Source organism: Falco naumanni, chromosome 9 (assembly GCF_017639655.2).
Source record: "Falco naumanni isolate bFalNau1 chromosome 9, bFalNau1.pat, whole genome shotgun sequence".
NCBI classification, from domain to species: Eukaryota; Metazoa; Chordata; class Aves; order Falconiformes; family Falconidae; genus Falco; species Falco naumanni.
The window spans coordinates 25,529,764-25,556,121 of record NC_054062.1 but is presented as its reverse complement, the minus strand read 5'-3'; the positions used below and the strand labels follow the sequence as shown (position 1 = coordinate 25,556,121).

Below are 26,358 nucleotides of genomic sequence, written 5' to 3'. Positions count from 1 at the left end.
CATCTGGAAAAGTATTTATTGTTTAAAGAACATAACCTAGTAGAAAACTGAAACAGTCACCCTAACAGAATGCAATGTGCTCAGCTTTTCAATGTTGCTCTGTTTCCAGATCCATACTCCAAATTGTACCTAGAAAGCGTTATAAGGTTACTTTTACCTGTTTCATATACTGCTTCAGATACAGAGGTGAAGTGGTCTTCTACTGTGTATTGTGCCAGCCGGAGCGTGTCCAGACCTCGAACTGAATCATTTCCTCTAGTCCAATAAAACATGACATCATTGATGTTATAACCCCCTGTAGTGATACACAAGCCAACAAAAGTGTTTATTTTACACAATAATTAATTTGCATTGAGCACACTTATGGTTCAGCTGTTTCTTATTTATCTGGCTGAAAGCACAATTAGACATAAACAATGATGGGGTTTGGCAGAATGTAATGTCTGTTTGCAACAAAACTCCCAATAACATGCAAAGTCTTGTAATTTAAAAGCTGAGAGTTTTTTGGAGGTGGTCTTTTTTGTATCTTTTATTCTAGTATAGACAAACTAATAAAAGAGAGTAGTACCACATGGTATTCTAAAGGCAAAAGCTATTAAGCTTTAAAGAAATACAGCTTCTACAAATTACAGTACTGCCAGCATTTGGACTAAACTCTAAGCATGCCCTTTGTTGCATTCCAGGATGCTGTTTCTCATGGCAGCACATTTGGTCCTTATTCCCATGGCAACGAAGGGATGAGGAGAGCAGCAGGGCTGCTGTGCACTGGCGCTATGCTCTGAGCTGGCCTTGGGTCCTCACTTGGGACCACACTTTGGCTTAGGAGATTGGATGCTTCCCAAGGACACCAGCTTAGATGCTGATGTTTCTGCAGGCTCAACAGTGTGGCACGCTCCAGAGGCCCCAGAAGATTTCCTTTTAACCTTCGAGTAGTAATCAGGAGCTGGGATTGAGTACAAGTCATCTATCAGAAGGCAACTGTATTTTGCACACACTTGTCAATACGCAGCACAATCATAGCTTTTTCCCATTATATTAAAAGGTAGGCAATTTTCAGACTACCGTATATGATTAAGTCAAGATTATGTTAATGTAATTTACATGTTAACAGGGAGTATTTGAACATCTTTTCCTTTAGCTTACTTAGATCAATCATTCTTGTGTTTGACAGACTTATATTGTGCAAGTTAATAGCTAAGCTTAGGGGACAGAAACATGAGCAGATGACTATTTTTAGGACTTCAGTCAATTGTAAGTAAATTACAGTGAGACAATAATGCAATACATTGCACAGGGGTATAGGGCGCAAAAAGAACAAAGCTCTAGAATCACAAAAAAAGAGATGCATTAAAATAGAAAGAGCGTTTTAATACTTTTAAGTTAATGGCTTTGTTTCTTGCCATGACAAAACATAACAATTTCCTACAGCCATTTAATGTAGGAAAAACAGAAGTTCAGAAATTTCATTTCAAGGAAACTGTGCTGATTACCTATTAAAATGCCAATTTCACCTGGAAATTCTTTCCCTGATCATTCTTTCAATGTAAAATTTGTTTTCACTATACTGGCAGTTTTCTGAAAATGTACCATGACCGGGAATCTCTGGTCATGTTATCACATATACAGCAATTGAAGCCAAAACACTGCCGCATCAAAAGACTAAGCCAAAACCAGGCCCATCCAAGCTAAGCTCTTGACTCCCTAAAATCACTTGCTGGTAAATTTCCCGGATTTGAGAGACGAAAAATAAAAGTAACATTTCCTAGAAACAAATGATTGCTTTGTCCTCCATCAAAACAGAGGTTCATAGAAGCAGTTTTTACGTGTGACTCCAGGCATAGATTCAGTTTACTTTCCTTCACTATAAATGAACTGCAGATATTTGAATAAAGCCTAAAGAACTAGAGAGTACCACAGTAAATTCTTATTTATTTTTACAAGATATTCAGTTTTCCAAGGTGTGTGAGATGGAAGTTCTTGATGCCCAGATGGGTGATAACAAGAATAACTCCAAATGAATTGTTTTGTTTTAATAGAATCATTTTTTTTCCAAAGTATTTTCATTGGCTGAAAAATTAGTAGGTTTTGGTGATCCTTCCTATGAAATTCTTTGAAAATACTAATTCCAAAACTCTATTTGTGAAGAATTTTCATGGGGAGAGTCTTCCCAAGAGCTAGTAAAGTGAAATAGTACAGTGCTCCCTCTGTGCAAAGTTACTCTTTATTCAGGGGATTAATATTTTACTAATTATAGACAGTATAAAAAATTTAGAGACAAAAATCCTTAAGCCATGTCATTCGGCTTTTACAAGTAATCTCTACTCTCTTTACATTAAACTGAGTTTCCATTCTAACTAATACCTCAAGCCCAAAAATGTCTCATTCCTGTACTTTGCTGATACAGTACAAGCAGCTAATGTCAACAGGGTTAACTACAGGAATAGTAAATTTGGGATTAAACATTCATAATACTTAATACAAATGAGTTTCTTTACCTTTCTGTTGCTAATTTTAATTTCCCCTGATTGTCAAGCACAACTTAAGTGCCTTCATATGGCTCTTCACTGAAAAAATGCTAAAGGACAAGTTCAGAAAGGAAATAATATTTCAGACGGGCCCAAGACATGAATATGTATTTGGGCTGGAGGCCTGTGTGGGAGGAAAAAAAAATGAGGAAAAAAGCTTTCAGCCCAGCGTGAGCAAATGGTGGTGTTCCCTACCACATGGCAGGGAGCATGAGCCCCCAGGCAGCACCAGCCAAGCCAGGAGCCCTCCAAGTCCCCAAATGTCACATCTGCCATATCAACAGAGACCCAGAGTGGCAATTCTCTGTCTCCTAACATCTGCCAGTACTACCTTCTGGTGTTGCTATAATGGGGGTGCGGGGAACAACAGACATTTTGGCTGAAATGTATTTTGCTATGTAGAAAGTATAAGTCAATTAGGGTTATTAACTAGTAACAGCAGAGTAGCACATTGTAAAGGCCACTCCGGATGCTCTACCACATAAAGCCATTACTTGGTAATACCATGTCGTGTTTGTCTTTACATTAGTAATCACTTAATAGAAGGCGTAACACTTTGTTTCAGCTCAAATATTTGCTATATATTTTACATTCTATTCAAAAACATCAGTATCTGTGTGGATGTGTATGGATGCTTGCATTCACTATTTTAATTCCAGGTAATGCAAGCAGTATTCCAGGATGATCTCATTATTTGTCTATAAACTAACATAGCTTATCTCATGAGGGAACACCATTTCCAGTGTACCCAAAAGTACCTACAGTGCACAGAAGAAAAAGGGCCACAGCTAAAGGCATGTTCTTTCCTTTTTTATTTATTGTTTCTAGCTGCTTTCCTCAAAGCTAAACACCAATGTCATAGGAACATTTGTTAGGACATTACTATGTTTTCCCCTTGGACAGGAGACACATGTGCTGTTGAAAAAGCAGATGGAATCATTCGGAAAAATGCTTAATTATATAGGGATTTTTTCCTTTTTTAAATCCTGTTAAATAAATTTTAAGCTCCTGTGGGACACGTATTTCATTTTGGAACTAGAGAAAATACTAAATGACTCATTAGGCAATGCTGTTGATGTAAATCCATATACATTTATTTACCAATATGCTCTTCCAAAGAGAAATAAAGTTAGAGATAAATCCAAATTCTAATTCAGTTCACTATTTGTTAAACAGATCTTACAAAACAGCTGATTCTAGAGGGACTCCTGTGTGAGGAAGGTTTTTGGGTTGATTTCCTCTGTGTTTCTGTCTAAAATGAAATTTTGCAGCAATCTTCTAATTGGTCATGAGCAACAAGAGATAAAGAATACACACACACGCCTGAAATGCTAAGGAGTAAAACCTGACAAGTACTGAAAAACCTTCCAAAAGATTATGAATATGTATTAACATATATATGAACATATAGTTTCATCTTACAGAATTGTTACTTTTTGCATGGGACAATGTAAAAGGGTATTTTGAGAGAGAGTTGTCATGTGAATAATAGCAAAAAGTTAACTATAAACATGCACATTTGGATACTTATAAAGTGATCATGTCTGTAAAGTATTAGAGAGCAAACTTTTCACTAAAATTATGAAGACATTGATTGATAAAATGAGAATGTATAAAGGTACATTTAGTCTTGGTCCATCAATTGATGGCATTTTTTTCCCAGGGCACTGGCACAGAGACATTTAAATAAGTCACAGTAGGATCTGTATTACAGCCATCTTGAAACCAAACTGTCTATGCAATTAACTTTTTTCAATATGAAAACAGTAAATTAATTAAATATGAAATCTATGCCTTACAAATAGCCTTATTCTAATTTCAAATTTCTTTCTTTCTTAAAGGAATTGTACCTCGGGGGGGGGGAGGGTGAGGGTGAGCGTGGAAATATATACTATCTGAAAAAGAAAAAAAAAAAAATAGCTATGATGGAAAATGTCTGCTAACAGACCTCCCCCTGAAGAGCAACAGAATAACTGCAGGATGCACTGCAAAATCAAACCTATGATAATCTCCTGAGATTTTGTTTAATCATTAATAGCATGGCAGCATTTCATTACTGCCACACTATATTCAGTGATGCCTCATGCATTTATCTTTGCATACAGATACTATTGTTATTCAACAGGGACTGGTCAGGTACTGTCCCTTGGCTTTTTGAAAATTCCAGCCTCTTCAATAATAATATTTAACAGCTGTATAAAAATAGCAAAGATTAAGTGTCTTACAGCTTTCCAGTTGCAAAGTACACATCTGCTTATCCATCGGGTATTTAGTCAGATCCATGCTGCATGCAACAGTTGTGGTGATCCTTGAACAAAAGCAAGCCATACATTTTTATTGAATTAATATTTGCAGGCAAATATCTATTGCAAGGAAAAAAAAAATCTAATATTTACTGGTATCTAGCGTGGAAGAGTAATAGCATCCCAAACAGGAAACCATTCCAGAATTACCAAGTTTAGTGGCAGTATGAAAAAGATCCCCCTCACTGCTTTTTCACTTACTGTCTGCATTTTCCTTTATTGATATTTTGCAACATATTTCACAATTTTTTTTTATATTTATCAAAATCTATTAGAAGGGATAGTCTGCAATAAATAATCCAAATCAGTCATCACAGCTTGCTTTCCTTTGTGGCGTCTTCATTGCAAAACAAGAATGGCAACATGTGATTCCTGTATTTGCTCTACATGAAAGCAGAAGGGTCTATTCAGGGACAAAAAGGAGCCCGATTATGAAATTTAAGAATTTCATCATATTGGTCAATAATATTACATATTCATAACACTACAAGACCATGCATATTCTACTTTTACAAACAGACCAGTTTCTTAAGCATAAAATCATGCTAACTCAGAAAGTTCAAAATGTAAGTAGAAGCCAAACATAAAGGCTATTATGTGGTATATACATACCGTAGAGCATACAAGATTGTTCCATTAGGGTATATTCTTATAAGACGATTCTCGACAGTGATATCATGAAGAAAAGACTTTTTTGAATCAACTATGAAGGTATCCGGTACCCAAAGCATTTCCACAAGCCGGCCATCTAAGCTTAAACTCTTATTACCATCAAAACAAAGTCTCTCATCAGTCCATCGCTGCCTTAGAAATATGGTAGCCGTGTAGTCCTGAAAGAGAAAACACAAATTTATCACACAGACCAAACCTGTATTAGATTCTGTTTTACAAAAGCGTATGGAAACAGTTGTTGGGCACAAACAGCTTGTGTGTGAGTCTCCATGTCCCATTCCCAAATGCTTGCACTCTGATAGCAGTTGTACTGGCTCTTGTACTGCCAAATTTTCCAGCACTTGATGTGAGGTTATCATTAAGAAATATTATCTTGAGTAGATTTTGGGTTTACAGTCATTGGAATTTTACAGTATAAACTGATGGCCTAAGTCTGGGGCTATAAATCAGCTGAAGTCATCTAGAGCTTTGTAAGCAGATAATCTGGCTCTGTAAATCTTTAAATTTTAGAATGCTTTATATAAGTGGCTGCAAATATCATTTCGATTACAAACTACTACAAAAAAATGCACTTTAAGAAAACTTTGGAAAAAATGTATAAACTCAGAAAAAGAAGTTAGTGAAATAGGAAGGGAATCATCATTTTTAGCACAATTTATTCTTTCAGTATCACAAGGGAAACAGCAGTGCCAAATTTATCAAGACCTTGTATATAACTCTCCGCCCAAATCATCTTCAGTTCAGATATGCCTTGTAGTCTTACATAAAAACATACTATTTCTTAGCAACTTTTTAATCAACTTTAGCTTTTATGGTACGTTTTTATCAGCATGAGAAGTTCATCTTAAGTTCTAACCTTAGTTTCCCCTTTCTAATACTAGCCAATACTTACTAGGAGCTGAGGGATTCTAATACTCGATTCCTGTGGAAGCCTCAGTAATTAAATGGTGAGGTACTTTTTGTATATATATGTACACATTATATATATATACACACACACTTTCTAATACTGAATATCTGGTTAATGGATTTTGCCTTTTATTTCTATGTACCAATGGAGTATCTTTAATTAGAAAAAGTATACTCCACTTCATACTTTGTTCAAAAATAAATAAAAAATTAATGAAACAGCTGGAATAAATTAATGTGTAACAGTAAAAGAGAAAAACAAGCTGAGTTCAGCTGTGTCTAATCTCAAGGAAAGAGATTAGTGGTGGTTTCAAAGTAATGTGAATATATCTTTCATTTTCTGAGATGCATAAAGATTTAGACATTTCATCTGGCAGATAAATACTGTTCTATATGCCTTTCATTAAGATTAATAGTCAGTAGCAAATTTCTGTTTGTATCTGTGAGACATGTGATTTGCATCTACATTTCTATACTTATTCTAGTGCTATAACCACTGTCTGTAGTGAAAAATAAAATTCCATCTCCTAACACGTATCGATTGCACAAGGAGAAAAGCCTCAAAGTCACACTGCCAGCAGATGTAAACACAAGACATTAGCTTATCAACAAGCAAAACAAAAAAAGATTGCAAAAGCTACAATACCATATTTATTTCTGATATTGTATCAATGCTTGCAATATCCAGACTCATTCCAACTGACACAGGACCATCTGCAAAAAAGAGAAAGTCAGAATCTAGCACAGAGTTCTTAAATACTCAGTGTTCAGGAGAACTGGCTAGAAAATTTTCCACAACATAATCCACTTGTTTCCAAATGTTTAGTATCTTTTTTAAAAGGAAGTATTCCTCAAACTTAGATTATGAAAGAATTTTAACAATTTCATAACCAAAATATAATACTTCTAGATTAACAGTATCTTGGTTTTAATAAACATGCTTTATTTCCTAAATACTTCCTGATTATTTTTTTTTTTTCTTCCAGAAAAGAGTGCTGGGAAAATTGTTGCACAACAAGGTGCAGAAGGCACAATCCCCATGGTACATCACACCCTTCTGCTCTGAGGTGCAGAGCACTGGAAAGAATTCTTCCAGTTGCAACATCTGGTCCATCAAATGTTGGTGAACTAAGGAGTTGCACCTGGTAATGTCATATGGTTAATATCAAGATGGGGTAGCTAAGTGGATTTATTTACTGCCTATTTAAGAATATATCGTCTATATTGTGTTACTGCGCTTCAGCATCTTGCTTTTGACCATTAGCAGTTAACTTGCTATTTAAATATTTGCATTTATCAAGAAAAACTAGTAATTTTATTCTCCTGATATATTAACATCTAATGAATGTTCGTTCAGTGTGATTAAATACCTAAGTAGTTGTCATTGTAATGTTAGCATGCTCAGACTCTCATTTCCTTGTGAATGTGCATTTCATGGTGTCAGAAGGAAAATCACCAGCTGTATGTTTTAAAATGCAAACTTTGTGCAGAGTTTTCATGGAAACAAGACATTACTCCTGGTTGATTATGTGCAAAATAATTAATAGAGTACATGTACAAGAAAATTCATATTACATAAATGCATCTTTCCAAGTCATTGAGAAGCACAGGAAGTAGTACTGAGAAACACACAACTACTTTAAATAAGATCTGTGTAGCTGATGGTGCCAGTCTATCACAGGCACACTGCTGAAACCTCCTCATGGCTCCCTGCAATGCATTATACACATAGCTCGTATACTCCCGAACAGCATCTAGAGGAAGATGAGGTCCAACCTACCCTGCTGAATAACACGAAAGAAAAATGTCATTTTAAGCGGTGTAAGTGTATTAGGTTTTTTCCCAAATAATTTCCATTCATAATATATGTGTTAAACATCTGGCAGTCCTGAAAATCTATAAATGCTTTGTTCCGGACTCAGTTCAAATATAAAGCTCCAGTTTAAAGCAGGACTGTAGGCTTGCAGCATCCCCTGATGGTAATTTACATGTTTATTATATATTACAAATTGTATACAGAGATCAGAAGAAATTGTTCATCTATCGGAAGAGGACTTTGGAGGCTAACTGTGGAAGAAAATTATTTAACTGAAAAGTTCCCAGACAATTGACAGCTTGCTCTTCTGTTTTTTTTTCCATTCTTTGCAGGTTTTGATACTCTAAGAAAACACTTATGTTTTGTCCCTGCAGGGTTAAAAATTTGTCCCTCTAGGAAACTCAGCCCAGTTTTCTAGGGTGCAACAGCAGAGTCAATTGATACTTATGCTTACCGTTGTACTATATCATGACAGGTACAATATTGCCAGCTTCAAAAGATACATCTGACCCTCAAAAAACCTTGTTTAAAAATAAGTGATTTATAACCCATTTCCTGATTATTTTTTTTTTATAGTCTTCCTACAGATTCCCCATGTATGACTGTAACAGAACATAGTATTGACCACTGTCACACAAGAATTTGGGGGGGAGGAACCTCATCATACAAGGCATATGCTTAAAGATAGACCATCCTAAGGAGATGACAATGCAGTGTTCAGCTGACTATGTGGGAATTGTGGCTGGGAATAGTCAGACTCTCCTATTATATCACATTACATTGGTAGGAACAACATTTGATTCTTGCCTGGTTAAGGCTATACAGATTAGGGGAAACGTTCACTAGCAGTATTCCAGTATCATCAGTGCTATTGTTATACCTCAGATGAACAGTTGACTTTCCAGAAATATTACTGAAATGATATTAGGTTTAAGTTTTCCAGAATCACAGACACAGGACTTTGTCCATCTCTTCCTTATTTCCTGTTGCACTGTTTCTCAAAATATTAGGTAACAACAGAACTGTAGCGTTGGGTGACTCCCAATCACCAAAAGACATCTAGCTTAGGTTAGGAGGTACTTCAAGCTCAAACTGATCGAACTGTGAGGCAGGGCTGTGCCAGGACAAGTGCTAAGGAGTGGTCGCGTGGCCAGGATAAAGCCATCCTGCTCTGCTAGCCTTCACAGGAAGGCAGGGAGGAGGCATGACAATTACAGAAGGGTCTTTATTAACACAAGCTGCTGGGAATAGCTTTGCTTTAACAGTTTACCAAATCAGAACAATATTAGTAGTTAATGCTAATTTCTTTTTTGTGTGTGAGGCTTAAATACAATTTATGGCGCCTTACTAAACATGCAAAGTATTAACAGAATGAGCCTTCCCATAATAATCCACCAGGGTTTCCCCTGAACTTCCTCTGAAAGGTCTCCTATTGACAGTATCAAAAACCAGGCAGTAGACCAGAGGCAGTCAGTTCCTACATTTCCATACATTTGGCAGGAATTGTATGTATAATGACAACTTCAGAAGGAAACCAAAGTCAGTCTGTCCTGCATTAGCAAAGGGAACCTTCAAAACACAGCAAAGAAACACCAAATGCTGTGCCTTGTTACAGCAATGGGTGCACAGTAATTAACATACATTTTAACTTTTACTGAAACTGGTGCACAAAGACTGTTACTTTACACATTTTACAAGTATTCATAGTAATCCTGTATGGGAAAGCAGCCAGAAGAGTGACAGAGAGCATACCTAAAAATTAAGTTTGGATCACTGCAACGATCACAGTCTGTTAAACTTTGTGCCAACAAAACAAACCACCACTCTCACGTATGTATTTAACTCTGAACACCTACTACTTAAATCCATCGGCACTATCAGCACTGCCTGTGCTGAGCTGTTAGTACTAGCTTTTTCATTTAGTTAAATAAAAAACTTAAAACAATTCTGACACTTGGAAATATCTCAAAAAAAGAGATGGCTTTTTGAAAGAATACCTCATCCTTGCAGCCATACTGGATAAAACACTATGCAACTAACAGAATTAGAAAGAGAAGTATTACTAGAACAATTTGTTATAGTTTCATGAAAAACTGTTTGTGTCTGCCTTATTGCAGCTTTGCTTTGTTTTAGAGTATTAAGGGACTTTTATCTGAAGTGATACATTACGCTTGGATTTTTTCAGTGCATTTAACTTCCAACCACAAGACATCTTTCTTGACAAATATACATTATGTGAAGAGACAGGACAGATTAAGACATGCCCTCTGACATCTCAGCTGTAACTGTTGATATAAAAACATCAGAATACAGAGCCATTTCTAGCAGGAATCTGCTTCAATCCTATTTGTTCGCATCAGTGATCTTTAGACAGTGATGTAGCTCCACTAGTACAGTTTGTGGACAAGAAAAAAAAGTGGAGGGGATTGTAACAACAACAGCTTGTTTAATCATTTGTCAGAAAAACATATTTTCATGTAGCCAAATGCAAGTAATTAGCATGGTGGGGACAAATAATGCAGGCAGTACATACAGGATAGGAAACTATCTTGGCAAGCTGAGCCTTTGAGAAGGATTTAGAGGTTGTCACAGATAATCATTTCAACATCATCTTTCTGCATTATGCTTTGGCAGAAGCACTATTGCAACAGTGAGCAATACACAGAATTGAGTTGTCTTGCAATCTAGACTTATTGGCAAGACTGTTATGAGATTACTATGACAAGATTTGTTTTCCACATTTGGAAAAAAAGAATAAATCTGCAAACAGCAGAGAAATATTCCAGAATACAGAAACAACTCTGGAAGCTTAATATCAAAGGTTGTAACAAAAATTAAGGAACAGCATTTACTCAGCTGCCCAAAGAGAAGCCAAAGCGGCGATTTGCCCAGTGGCAGCAAGTGCACAGAAAAGGTATCCAGTAGTTAAGTTGTACACATTGTCTGACAAAGCAAAGCAAGATCCCAGTTTATGGAAGTTAAAGACAACATGAAACTTCAGATAAATTAATTTTTTTCTAACTTAATTACTGTTCATCATTTAATGTCTCTAGAACTCAGCATTTGAAGGGGGGTGGGAAAACATAAAACAAAAAACCAAACCACCTTGCCTGCAGGAAGCTGGGTTTGTTGGCAGTGATAGTCTCACTGTGTCTCTCATTTCCATGGGAAAGGAAGGAAAATCTACATTACCAACTGTATACTGAAGTTTACACTTTATGCACCAAGTCATTGATTTATTAAATCATAATTTTAAGGCTTCATCAGGGATTCAAAAGATATTTTTCCCCATATACAACTGGCCATAGATATTCTGGGCTTTTTGCCTTTGCAAGATTAGACATCGGCTAACTCGTACATAAAGTAGTCTTTAGATGATTATTACTTAGTATTTCTTTCTCATGTACCCTGTGGGCTTGTCTCACTAAATCAAAGGGTCTTAGAAAAAGCAAACATTCTGGTATCTCCTGGTCTCATTTGGCAGTAAACTGTAAACTTTGGAGCACTAAAATATCTTCATCTAATTAAACTCATAGAATGTAAACAACATTTGAGAAAAAATATAATGACTGGTCTTACACAGAATGTTGGACTTGAAGATTTAATTCACTTTCTTGAATTTAAACCTTAAGACCATGAAATGTATTACTCTTTATAAAGCTAAGGGGGAAAAAATATCTTTGAAATGTGGTTTAGAATAACTGATTTAAGCATGACACTTTTCTACACCACTTGAAAGCAGCTTCCATATTCAAATATACTTAGCTGTGACCTTTTCCTAGTGTCTCTTTTTAATTGGAACACTTAAGCTATCACATTCAATCACAGAACAAAATCTGTTTGTATAAAATTATTTACAAGATCCTATGCCTCCCTTAAAAACTCTATGAACCTGATCCAAGGCTCACTGAAGTCAGCAGGAATTGCTCATTAATTCAGAGAGGTTTGGCACAGCACCTAAAATTATAAAATTGATGTACACTGTTTCAGCCAAAAAACTGTTGTTGAAATCAGCTTGTATTGCTGAGATAAAGTGTCAGGGTTGTGTAGCACATTTAAGGTAAATAACTGTGCATTTTTCAATCTCTTATGTCAGCTTTTCTAGGGAAGAATTTCACATCTATCTGAAAGTCTAGGATGGATACTACTATGTTAAGACATACTATCTACTAACACTAGTATAGCAGTATTTCATATTCCATTCCAAAGAATGGTTAAAATCTTTCTAGATTAGGTAATTTTTTAATTTCCTAATGGAACTTCCCAGATCTATCTGTTCAGTTTATTAAGATTTGCTTGACAAGCCAGCTCAAAGAGGGACATTAAAACATTATAGTTAAGGAAAGAGAACACTCTTAGTAATAACATTCAGATGGCAGAGCCAAGTAGCCAGTCCAGCTGGGACTCCTCTGTACTAAACACTGTGTAAAAGTACCCCCACAATCTGGTAACTGGTATGTGCCACCCACCATGGCCAGACATAAAATATTCCATTTCACTTGTCTGCAAGCCTTTGCCATACTAAGACTGGCTTCACCTGGTCTAACTGTAGGCACCTACTCAAGGGCAATGACAGTCTGTACCAGGCATAAATAAAACCAGGCAGGGTTTCAGTAGCAAGGGTCTGGAGGGGTGACCTGAGGGGGAGGAGATGAATAAAGCAAGGTGAGATTAATCCAGGCTCAAAAATCTAGAAAACTATTAGTTCCAATCCATGCAAGAGAAGATGACAATTTTTGTGTTATATGCACAGTCATTGGATTCAAGAGAAAAATCTCTTTATATAGTCATAATCCCCTCATTAGCAACACTAGCCAAGTTGGAGCCACTTAGGTAATTTCCAGCCACCTACTAGTCTCAGCACAAGGACCAAACACAGGAGACAGGCACATTGAGGGTTTGTTAAACTAAGCATTTCTGAGCTGCCATAAAGTTTCCTTGACTAGTAAATTTTTCTGTTTCTCCTGGCTTTAGGAAAAATAGAACCTTCATTTTATGATCATTTGTTTATACCCAATGCTTTCTTTTCAGGACTAAAAAAGCACTTTGCTAAACATTAAGGAGTTCATTGACACTAATTTTGTAAGAGTATGATTGTATCTTGACAGCAAGCATCACTGCAAAAATCTTCATTTCCTGCTTGAAGAAAAATTTCAAGGGCAAATCACTTTGACATGACTTTGAATTACGTTATTCTAAAATTCAGCCTAACCTCTAGCCCTCTCACTCTTTACTAAAAAAAAAAAGTCACATTTCAGTGTTCCATTATAACTAGGTAACATTAAGTTCAAAGCATTGTAGATGCCAACAAATAACATCATCTAGTCTTAAAACAAACTTCTTCATGCTTATTTAGAAGTGCAGTTCTAACTGACCACCAGATAAATAGAAATATGCACACTTTTAACAGTAAAGGAATACTGGCAAAATAAAAAATCAAATAAAGCCACATGCCTTAAAGGGGATGACTGTAGATTTTTTTATATATATATTTCTGTATATTAATACACACATACTAGGTTCCCATTTTATGCAAATCCTTTCACGCACTTCAGACAGCAAACACAGATCTTGGGGTTAACATGCATATACATCCTTTTCTGTTCATGTTGCTAGAAATGCAAGTTTCCTTCTCAGAGTAAATCAGCATTGATAGGTTGATACAATTAGAACCGTGCAGGTTTTTATAGTAGGCGATAATCTCTACCAGTACCAGAACACCCCATTTTATGTTTTTATTATGCACTTGTTCATTAACCTGCTCAAGTCAAACCACCACTTTGATCAATCAAAAAAGGATCGTAAAATCAGTCTCTTACAATTAACATGCAAATGTCATACCAATTAAACATTTGGGGGCATAAGGCAGGTTAAAAAAAAAAAAAGTCAGAAGTACGCCTGAGTACCTTGATACTCTGGTTTGATCAACTATTTAGCTAGCGTGCTGTAGCCATTGGTATAATTCTGAGTAAAGCCAGTTACACCAAAATGTTTCTCATGAAGAACAGATACAAGATACACCAGCTGCAGGCAGATAATATGCACAGAAATAGAGAGAACATTACACAGAAGAAAGCTAGGATAGCTGTGGTCACACAGACCAGCACAATCCACTGATCTGTTAAATTAAGTATTTAGGTGGTTTACTAGCTCTGCTTCTGAGAAGAGCAATAGCCTCTCCTGGACCTGAATCTCATCTGAGCTGCAGCGCACCTTGCCAGTAACAGAGAGGGGTCAGGGCTGAGCAGATACGACTCCCCACCCCACCCTGAGCACACATGCCTCTATCACATGGAAAGTCATCCCAGATAGCCTTGCAAACAACTACAGGTCCAAAAATCTGGACGAGCGCTTTCTGGCTTATCTTAACCTTCTTATTCCTACAAAAAAAAAAAAAAAAAAAAAAGTAATTTCTCACAAAACCACCAACCCTGCATTTAGAAATGGCATCAATAAAACATATTTGAGAGTCTCAGCCCATTACTTCAGCAGCAGGGCTAATACAGACCCATCTAAGATTTCCAGATTTCCAAGACAGAGTTTGCATGCCTGAGCTGTGGCGAGCATATACAGTGATGCTGGCACTGTCTGGAAATGCTAGACTCTCTCTGCATATGACATAGACTTGCTCCATGCTTGAGCTCCTCTGGGATTCCCAGGCAAACACAGAAAGTCCTTAGCATCCCTCTGAACAAAATCCCCAGGCATAAAGGGTCATAGCCTTGCTAAGTTACAACAGCTGAGGGGAAGAAAAAAAAAAAAAAAAAAAAAAAAAAAAAGAAGGCTCACATTAGAAAAGGAAGACTCATAACTCAGTAGTGCTTTACTATTGGTCTTAACTACTATCATAGGATTTTGCAATGAAATTCTGTTTGCTGCCTACCAGAACACATCCATCATGGTAGTGCCAACATACCTCCAGTACCAGCATGAAGTAATGAATGAAATGCATTAATGGCCACTGAACATATAGTTATTTTCCATTATGCATCATCTCCAATGATAAGAGTTTTCATTTATTTATTAGCATTACTTCTCTTTTTCTGAAAAGTCTTCTTAGATCATGTAAATTTATAGCAGTTTTATCAGCAGCTGAGACAATTACAATAAAACCAAACAGATAAATTGTTTTCCCTATCTCCGAAACCTAAAATATAGATTTATTTTAATATATTTATGAAATGGATTCACATATTGCACATGATGTGGAGTGCCCTTATTGAACAGGCTGATAGTCTCACCAGGTATTTGGATGGCAAGAGGTAACAGCGTGGTCTGAGAAAACCTTCAATCAATCATTTTTAAGTAGGCTATAAAAGGATGTAAGAGTCTTAATTTGAAACCTCTAACATTTCTGAATATCTCACTTAAGAACTATTGCCTAGCATTCACTTAGTGAGTTCATTTTCTGACAGACACATGGTGCTAAGCATCTTTTCAACATGCAGAATATCTTTTTCAGAGTTCTGCAGTTACTGAAGGGTTTTGAGACTGGGTGAAGATCTCTGCCTTCAGTATTCCTGATACAAGCAATTGCCTAATCCAAGCAAGGAAAACGTTTGTCACTGAGATTTCAGGTGCTTAACACTGACTGCACTACAGGGCAGTAAAGTCAGCCTTGGTGCAGCAGACTACACGGGTCTTCCAACACAGGGAACTGACATTTTCAATTCATTTTCCCTCACAGTTCTGCAGTGAGCCAGTTCAGTGACCTTTAAGGCCTGAGAAAAGAATCATTTATTAAATAACTCCCTTGCAATCTTGCGGTAGATGCACATAATGCTTGGTATAATAACAAGATTTGCTTGTGTTTTCATCAGTACTTTGATATATAAAGCTTTCTTAGTATTAATAAAAAAATGTAATTAATATTTAGGAAATTAGAGAAAACTATGCTTTTAAATATGTAAAGCATTACAGCTTATTTAACTGAGGACACACGAACATCAGTAGCCAAATTTCTAACAGAGTCTAGAAGTTTTACTTCTGAAGGCCTGGAATGCAAGTTTCACCTTGGGCCACAAAAGCTGTTAAGCTACATCTTATTATATCATAGCACATCACATATAATCAGATCACTCACTGTCAAACACTGGAGAAAAGGTACAGCAAAAAAACATTTGCTTTCATTGGTGAGTTTCAGACACTGCATTATGTTATGGCTCAATCTTGGCAAAACAGCTTTTCTACTTACTATCAAAAAATGGACGTAGATACTTGTTGTATCCTTTTATTATTTTTTCTATAGTTGGAGGTAGCATTTCACCTTTTCCTTCGACTTCAGGAATTTTCATTGACCTGAAAGGAATGAAAACAGTAAGAATATCTTAAAATAACATCAATTACAGCAGAAATTACATTCCAGGAAAACACTGTATTAATTTCAAGGTTATTGATGATTATGGCCCATCAGATAAAATATCATGAAACATTTGTGTGTTTGCATTTCATAGAAAAACAATGTTCTAGCAAGTATCAGATTTTATGATCTGTATTAGTTTCTTATTGGAAAAATTATTAGTTTTTTACTTTGAAGCCTACTGTTTCTTTAAAGTCTATCATTTCTTAACACTTCAACTGAGAAAATGGTTGTCTTCTTCAATGCTTTCTCTGTAAATAGGGCATTGTTATATTCTAGGAACATGGGAGGAGTGTTGATTGTTTATTTCAGCATTTAAAATTAAGCTTCTTTTTACATAATTAAAGACATCAAATTTAACTCATAGAGAAAGAGACAAAAACTAGCCTCAGAGATTAGTACATAAAAACACTTTTAAAATCCTGCTTTTACAACACAATTTTTAAACAGGTTACAGAAATAATTCTGTTGGGCAAAATCAGTGAAGCATAATGAGAATACAAACCATTGTCTTGTTCAGAAGCAGCTACAAATGTGATCTACAGAACTCAAACATAAATACTTACAAACCCCATTTTTGCTCTAGGGCCCCTACAACAACCTCATTAGAGGGATGAGTAAAGGGATTGAGGAAGATGCATACCTGAACCACAATTCTCTACCCAGGCAACATCCGGTTTCATTTTTATATATTCCTCCCCCTTCACCTTTTTTGGGTCTTGATGGTTAGCAGCCGTGGGAGGGACACCTGAGGCTGCTGAGAGCTGTTACCCTGTAAGAAGCAGTCCCATAGCAAAAGATACTATAGCTCTGCTCCTAATTTCTGCCTAACCCCTATGGCTGGCACCTGAGAGTGAGAGCAGGGTGCGCTCAGCTGCCACAGGTTCAGGCTGTGCTCTTCGTAAATTAGAACACAAGTGGTACATTGACTATTTGTTGTCAATGATTTGAGAAAAGTGGAGGGAGGACTATTCTGTAATTATGAAAGTGAGAAGCAAATCATTGATTGACTCAAGGAAGCCCAGCTGGCTGCAGGCAGAGGCACTGTCTCCGCTGATGGAGAGCGGTCACCTCTATATTCAGGAGGAGAGGTTCTCTTTGGTTTTTACCACACATGCCAGAAGTGGCTGGTTGCTAAGAGTACCCAGCTCTACTCCTTTGCTCTCCTACAGCAGCTATGAGAGCTGTAGCTGTGGTGGCTCAGCCCTGAGGAGAAGAATCTAAGTACAAACAGGTGTTTTGTGGTCTTTCTTAGTCCTGCCACATCCTTGCTGAATTTCTTCTTCCCAATTTCTCCTAAAGCTGCTCCTAGAAATTCTTCTTGCTTTTCCTAATGATATTTCTGTGTCTCCTGTAACTTTCCCAAGCTTGCTCCTTTGATTTTAATTTTACTGTGTTTCTGAGACAGTTTGAGCTGTGCTGTCAGGAAATTGTGGTTTGGAAAATGTGGTTTTCATCTAGGAATAATCTGGTATCTTAGATTGGCAAAATCTGAATGCTAAGATTGTCTTAATGAATGCATGTGCATTTAGATGTTGTCAGCTATTTTGAAGTGCTGCTATTGCTCTGTGACTTCTCTGTTCAACTGACCCTGCTCCCACGTAAGTTGCTGGTTTTCACTAGCAGTCTTGTAACTCATATAGCTTAAATGTTTGGATTATCCTATTTGTTTCCGTTATTTTGTCCCTGTTTATTTTTTTTATTGCTAGTGAACTTGTGATTTCCTAATGTTAACTCTGGTCTTGAGTAATGCCAGCATTGAAATAAGGAATGTTTATCCCATAAGTTGTGTCCTAAACTAGCAAGCATTATCATGCTTGAATTGAGACACTAATATAAATAAAAAGGCCAGTTTTATGTTGTATAAAAGTGCTGGACTTGAATTACATTCAGATATGTTTCTATTTCTTAACTATTGTGCTAACAATAGATATTTCTGCTTTTGTAATTTACATAAAATTCTAACAAAGTGTTCAATGAGCTGCATGAGTTTAATTTCACAGCCTTAGTGAATTGTGAATTGTTCTTGAATAACTTTCATATGTTGTGAAACAGTAAAAGAAAACTTTTCCCCTGCAAGGGTATAATATTTTTCTGCTGATTGGTATGTAGTTCTAGAGTGGTCTGGTGCTGTTTTCTGAAATTTATCTCAAATATTTGGCATTATTGTATGGAAGTCCTTCCCTCAAAGCACCTGTGGATACCCTCTGAGGTAATTCTTGACTTCCCTCATTAACACATGGTGTAGCATCATATCTTTGGGTTTTTTATTTTTATAGTTAAGGACTCTACGTGGGAAAGCTGTCATGCAGTAATTGAGACGGTGAACTAATGTGCTACTTTGCCATGCAGTATTTGAGAAGTCCTATCATGGTGAGCCAATGTACAAGAGGACCTGATGTCTCCTAAACCTGAGTGTGTGGTGTTACCATCTTGGTAATTCAGGGATACTCAGTAGATTGTCAGTGTTGAACGGCAGCCTACAGATGTTAATGCCTTAAGTGGCTCCCCTTATCTAAATTTTAAAGGCCAGTGCCCCACTTCCTTCAAAGTACTCTTCATGTGCCCCATTCATCACTAAACAAGAGTGAGCGCACAGCCGCACACATTCCTATAATTTGTCACAGTCTCATGCAGGGGTCAGAAAGGATAAAAGTAAAAGCTGAGGCTTGTTGACTTTCATGCATGTACATCTTCTCATCAATGCATCTAAGCTTTTCTTTTACCCGGTATTTGTGGTGTTATATTTAACTAACTGCACATGGTTTAGTTCCTCCATTTTCTTAATGAAAATACATTGAAATACTTTGGCATGCATCTAAGTATGGAATTGCCTTGAAACAGCTGTTCCAGACACTAAGGAGAGAATAGGCTTTTCTAGAAGAAAACTGAATGTATATTTATTTGATAGCCAGGAATACTTATTTGTCCTGGGCTGTCAATGTATAATGCATGTTTTAAACCAGTCAAGTTCAATGACCCATGCTTGCTTTCATAAAAGCTGAATTATAATTATTTAATTTCCTTACTTATTCTTATGGCTCAAAAACTTAGGTTTTTTTACAGGCTACAGCTTCTACTTGGAAGCTACGACAACTGCTTGTTATTTAAGATCCTTTGAAGTTAGTATCTTAGAACTATTGGGTAACCAGAGGGGGGGAAAAGGAACATCTGCCCTAAACACTAGTATGCATCACTGCTTAAAACAAAAGTATAGTCTAGGCACATGTATGGGAATATTTTTCCTGGCTATTTTTTGTCAGAAGCTATGCATCATGAAAGAGGCAGAAACACTTTAGAACTGAAAGGAGGGAGAAACAAAATGCCAGACGCAGTCTGATCAAGCTTTTGAAACACCACCCTCCGGAAAAGCTAGGGAAAAAAAGCTTTTTTCAGGCAATCCTCTGACAGGCAAAGGGCTTACAGATACAAAAAAAGGTGTTACTATTTGTTTCATACCTGACATGCTCAAGGATACAGGCTTTTGTATGGTCTTTGTAGATAAACTTCAGCAGAATCGCCTGTATCTATCACTGACTAATCCTCTGCTTCAAAACAACCAGTACTGGGGTTTGTTTAATTGGTGAGGCTGAAACAGTAGCATTATGTTACCACTTACCAGGTACAGGAACAAATATTTAAATAATGCAACTGCACTTAAATTCAGCCCAAATAAATAAACATCCCACAGAATTTTCTGGATCTGATGCTACAACTCCAGTCTAGCATTCTTTGAACACACCCTTCCTGAAATAAACGGGAGCCCTTCTTGGGATCAAATACCATATATTTACTTAGGCTGATTCCTGATAATGATTTGAAGTGTAAGTTCTGTTAATTACTCTGATAATTTTTTTTCATTTCTACTTCATAAAAATATTTCTGGGAAAGTGACCATCCAGGCAAATCCACAGATTATATATATTTGAGTGTGTGTGTCTATGATGTGACCGTATTGTAATTTAAAGTCAAGTGCTGAAAGTGAAGTTAAATGTCCTTTATCTGATAGCCTGGTGTGACACTGCTAGTATGTGTGTTGTGACAATCTTGTTCTCTGTATATGACAGGGAAGATAAGGCTCCATCTATTTATAAACTTAAACCCAACAAAAACAAAACCCACCCCTCACAATTGATTAGAAAGTACTCAGTAGAGGAAACTCTTTTCACACATTAGCCAGAGCTTGTAGAAGTGGAATATCTCAGGGATACCGCTTGGCGAGTAATCCTGGCCCTTCCTTTCAGTACACCTCAGTCCTGGGGTATTGCTTAAAAATATTTTTCTGTTCCAATGCAAATCAGGATAGTTTCTGTTTTGAACTCCACTTCCACCAAACCTTCCCAATTTGGGCACTGCAAAAAGGCATCCATGTACCCACGCATCATCTTGGCTGTGAGCTGGCCAAGGGGCAGAGCTGCTGCTGGGCTTGGATTTGGGTACAACATGACCAGACCAGCTCAATGCTGCACACCTCTGTCCAATTAAACAGGTGCTGTGCATGCACAGAACTCCTATACAGTATCCATAGGAGTTACCTGTGCTTGTGGACACTCTTAGCTGTGTGACACTGTAAAAGGATTCACAAAGTCTGCCTTACAATAACGAAGGCAATTACATACTGCAGGCTGAACCTCTCTGGGAATCTTGCCTTTGTGTTACTTAGATGCTTCCGAAATCTTGTTGGTCTCTTAGCAGTGTTTTATTACTGCAAATCCAGGAATCGTTCAATGATTATAGAAGATGGCAAGTCACAGCTGATGAGGAAGGAAGGCAGAATTGGAGCAAGTATGTATTCTGGACAGAGATCTCTTTATAGAGATTATATATACTGGAGAAAGGAGGGGAGATGGATGTGTTAAACTCTCTTTCAGGGGACAGTTCCACTGGCCCTCATGACCAGGTGGAGACTTTAGATAAATATGTGTTCATACACCCCTCTGAATTAAATCTCAGGCAGAATCTTATATTGAGGAATTTACTAGGAGACCAAACAGGTTTGGCAATTCTACACAGAGAATGGGCTAACAAACTTCAGGTATTTCAGTTAAAGGTGGTAGTGATAATGTTTAATCTATCCATGTTTGCACTTCCTTATTAGATTTACTTACAAAGAATAGGGTTTTTTTCCCCCAGTTTTCTAGAAGGAGTGTATTTTAAGTTCTCCGCTTCTTTCTTTTTTGTCATGGCAACTGCACTGTTAGCAGGGTTACTTGTACACAGAAGGAATCAGTTTCACTTTCCATCTTAACACAATTCAGCTTTTCTAAAGACTTCGCGATTTCATCAACAGAGAATAAGATGACAATTATTTAAACAGGTAATTCTTTTTAAGACGCTCTCCTTTAGTAATAAATGCACAATGATGAATTCACTACCTCAAGCTTGTAGTACATCTAGGTGGACTGCATGCTTCTGTCCTTGAGCAAGGTACTACGCTCCAGGCAAAGACCTTGCACCCTTCTAAATTTGCTAAACATCTGATACAATATTGACACTATCTGCAAGGTAATCCTTTGTTTGAAGGATTGTCTGCTTAAGTTAAATTCTTTTATTTTTTCACCCATCAGTCTTCTCAGTGAAAAAAATCTGTAGCTCAGTCAAGGCAGCTGAGATGATTTGTGAAGGAGTTTAGTCCTGTATTTCTGTTATTAATATCCAGGTTGTTTAATCTTTGTAAGAGGCAAGATTCAACTATCAAGTAGATTTGGCTTTGTTACCTGGTCAGATATATTTCTAATTAAAGTGTTTATAAACTAACTGATATTATCATACATTGAAGAAATAATGGTTTCCTTAGCAGATATTTCTTACCTACACAGCATCAATAGAAAAAGGGCTCTGAGACTGTAGCACTTAAGACTGCACATTGTCAGGTGTGGTTTCAAAAGTTCTTGTAGCTCCTTAAAAAAAAACCAAAGCACAGAGGTAATGTTTTACAACACATCTACATTTCAAATATACACATTTAACAAGGTTTTCAACACTAAAGATATTATATCTTCAATAGCTGCTGCTATAAATGTATTAGTAAAAATTTACAGCAATAAACCCTCAAAACTTCACAAAAGGCATAGCATCAGCAATAATTTCACTTGCCAATAGAAGTTGCATTCCACTATAGCACTGCTCTTTTGCTTTTGCATCTGTCCTTTAAATATTAGGAAAAGCAGCTTTGAAAAATAATGCCATCATGCGCAGGAAAATCATGAACACTGTGTTTTGTCTCTGCTGTGCGTATCTGTAAATGAGTACACCTCTGGTGCATCAGTCCTCTCCACTGAATGGAAAATACACAACCCCATCTTAGATCACAGCTGTTTGAGCAACATCTCTGGTGCATGGGTAGTAATAATACACGTTATGTATCTTAAGCCTTTTGTTAATGGGGAAATAGAAGTGTGTTTCTACCTATTAAAAAAGATCCTTTGACTGTGTATAAATAGTCATACGTAAAATCATCCACATACATCAAAATGTTTGGCTGAGGTGACATTTTCTTCTGAATGGGATTTCTTTGCTGTTGTCACTATGACTGTATGTGCTCTGGCTGAGCCCCACAGCAGCCCCCATGGCACTGTGCTTTGTGTCCATAGCTAGAAAGGTGGTGGTGACACACCGGTGTGTTGGCCACTGCTGAGCAGTGCTGGCACAGTGCCAAGTCTGTCCCTCCAACATTCCCCCACTGCCGGCAGGCTGGGGTGGGCAAGATCTTGGGAGAGGACACAGCCAGAACAGCTGACCCAAACTGGCCAAGGGATATTCCATACCATAGAATGTCATGCTCAGATATAAAAGCAAACGGGGGGCAGGCAGCGATGGCGTGTGTTCGGTTTTGACATTTGTCTTCCATAGTGACTGCTGTGTGTACCAAAGCCCCGTTTCCCAGCACGTGGCCAAACATCACCTGCTGATGGGAAGTACAGAATAACATCTTTTGTTTTCCTCCACTTCTGTACACGCAGCCTCTGCTATTGCTTTATTAAATTGCCTTTACCTTGACCCACAAGTTGGGTGGTTTTTTTTCATCTTAGGTTCTCCCCACCCTGTTCTGCTGAGCAGGGAGTGATAGAGCGGTTTGGCAGGCACCTGACATGCAGCCAAGGTCAATCCACCACAATGATTCACATCCATAATGGTTATTTTAAGTAATCTGTCAGCTCTGTAATCCATTTCTGGATGAAAACAGTATCAATCAATAGTTTAATTCAGTCCTGCAACAGATCTGAAATTCATGGACTGTGCAAACTTTCTGTGTTTCATCAAAGCACTGAAATCTTATTTGTAAGACTTGCTTCAAAACTTTGGAAAAAACCTACACAACAGGCATTACCTGCCCAGGATCTGCAAGACAACTGTTAAGTGTTAATAAATACAAATGAAATATCTGTTGTAGGTTTTGGGAAGGGACAATCAATACTATTCTCAATGTCCAGAATGAATTTTTCAGGGGTCTCTTGCACTTCGATTTCACAATAAATTACTAACAGCAAGGAATTTGAAGCTATTTCACCCTCCTTTAGTAACCAACATAAAACATTAGCAAACATTTTTACCCCAAAGTAATTTTTCTTTCAGTCTGTAGCTCTAGTGAGAGCAACACTAGCTGCTTTTACTTACATTAATGCAGTGTGAATGGTATCTGACTTGTATGTAACAGTGGTGAAGTGACAAAGTTGTTCATGTCTCCAAAGAAAAATTAAAGCCATTTAAATGGCTTTTTAAACAAGTGAAAATTCGCAGCATCTTGAATACTTTAAGCATACACCAGCCTGGTAAATATTAATGTCAAAATAAATCACACACTCCTACTGACTTCCACATAAAATCACGCATGAGACATTAAGAGAGCCTGTAATAGGAAGATACAGCGCAAATGAGCAGATGGTGTTGTCAGAACACTGCTCTCTAAATGCTGATTCTGTAACACTCCCGGTGCATATCGTGGGATGTCTTTTGTATATCTCCTTTTGGGTTTGGATGGATACTTTCTACATTTGCTATCTTTATCTCACAGGAAAATATGCTAAAAAAATATTATCTTTCTGGTTTCCCAGAAAACCTTATTGACTTTATAAGTACTTCATAAAGCTTTTTTTATATTTAGCTTTTGAATTGCTACTATGAGCTCCTAATGTGTCTGAAGATCCTTCATAAAGGGAACCTATGGGTATTTCTGTACTTTGGTTTTAGTTTTTACAGTGATGAAGATCAAAATGAATGGGCTGATTACAAATCTTTTTCTAAACCAACTGGTTTACATTCAGATCTTAACCAACATCCAATATAGCAATTTTGAGGGAGAATGGGGTGGTGTATTTTAGTCTTTAACACATGAAAGGTCAAATCCATTCTATAGTGTGTGGATTAATTTTGTATGCTCAAGAATAGAGCATGGAAACCACAGGAAAGAGAGAATCTCATATCTGTGCAAGAAACATTAATCAAGAGATCTAATTGCCATGTCAGCTGGCAGCCCACCACCACAAAGAGACACCACATGCCAGCCAAGGAACAGAATTGGGTAGCTATTGAAATCTTAAGCAGTTTCACAGATAATACCTAAGCTACATCAGTGCTGCATGTGCATACATGCTTACATGCACACAGACATTTTCTTTGCTGTCCTGGTTTTTATGGGGCTTACTGAGCTGGTTTGTTGCATTGAAAAGCCTGCCTCTTGGCATGCTTGCACATCTGGACCTTTCCTCTATTATGTATTTCTACATCAAATGCTATACACTCACAGCACAATTCCTTCCTGCATATGTAGAACTTATTAACTACTGGTATTTAAAACTAGTTCAGCAGGACCCATTATATTTTCCTCTTTCCTGGAGCCTAGAAAAATATACATAAGCTGTTCTCTGTATGGAATAGAACCATTTGGTTTTATCATACAGACTACATGCTGTCCATATTATTGTGCATATGTTGACACATCCTCGAGTTCTAAACACACCATTAAGTAATTGAGGCGAAGGTAACAAGTATCTGCCCCAGTTTCCCATATGATGAGACAAAGCTTTCTACTTTGGATCAGATTAGGGCTGTAAAATAGTGTCTAATGTTTTGGCATATCTTCTGGGAATTCACTGTTTATTATCTTCAGCATGAGAGGAAAAGTGAATTATGCAAGTTTCACAAACCTCAGACTGAAATGAGATGAGGCAGAGAGCTGGCAGAGGTAGTAGCAGTGTCTTAAAATTCCACTGGAAGTGAATTTTGTGTGAATGAATTAAAGGATGAAATGCCAGTTAAACTGAAGTATCTTATCCACAATGGATGTATGGAAAATACTAAAAAATAAAGACACTGTCATATGCTAGCAGCCATATGCCTGAATTCCCATAGATGCTGTTTCAGGCATCTACAACAGCATGTAGAATTGTCTTAAAATAACTTAAAAAGTTGATAGTGGGTTTATAGATAGTATAATCTAAATTAGCATTGTAATTGTGTTTGACTTCCAAATCCGAAGTGTTGAATGACAGTATCTTTAAGTGCTTAACTGAGAAGCAGCTAGAAATTCAGGAGGGATTTGGCCAGAGTGCCAAAGAAGTATAACTACCTTCCCTGCTCTGCATTGTCCTATTTGTACTGCCCACTATAACTGCAGCGTAGCCAATGAGCTACAAATTCTTTACTCCATCCTCTGTTTGTTAGATCAGTATGAACCAATTGGAAAGAAAATCATGGAAAGCTGAAAATACTCAGTGGGAGAAAGGGAGTGGATATATGGAAGGCTGACACAAGATAATATTCAGGAATAGAGTG

General features: G+C 37.1%; 1 protein-coding gene across 1 annotated transcript in view; it reads right to left on the bottom strand.

Moving 5' to 3' along the window:
- LOC121094329 (gamma-aminobutyric acid receptor subunit pi-like) overlaps positions 1-26,358 on the bottom strand; it is a 47,209-nt gene that overhangs the window by 15,698 nt on the left and 5,153 nt on the right. Inside the window, exons 2-7 of the mRNA XM_040607748.1 lie at positions 22,396-22,484; positions 16,420-16,523; positions 7,056-7,123; positions 5,441-5,658; positions 4,751-4,833; positions 158-295 (exon numbers count right to left, since the gene is read on the bottom strand). Of these exons, the coding sequence (XP_040463682.1) occupies positions 158-295; positions 4,751-4,833; positions 5,441-5,658; positions 7,056-7,123; positions 16,420-16,523; positions 22,396-22,451 (667 nt within the window). The 5' untranslated portion in view covers positions 22,452-22,484. The remainder of the gene's footprint in view (positions 1-157; positions 296-4,750; positions 4,834-5,440; positions 5,659-7,055; positions 7,124-16,419; positions 16,524-22,395; positions 22,485-26,358) is intronic.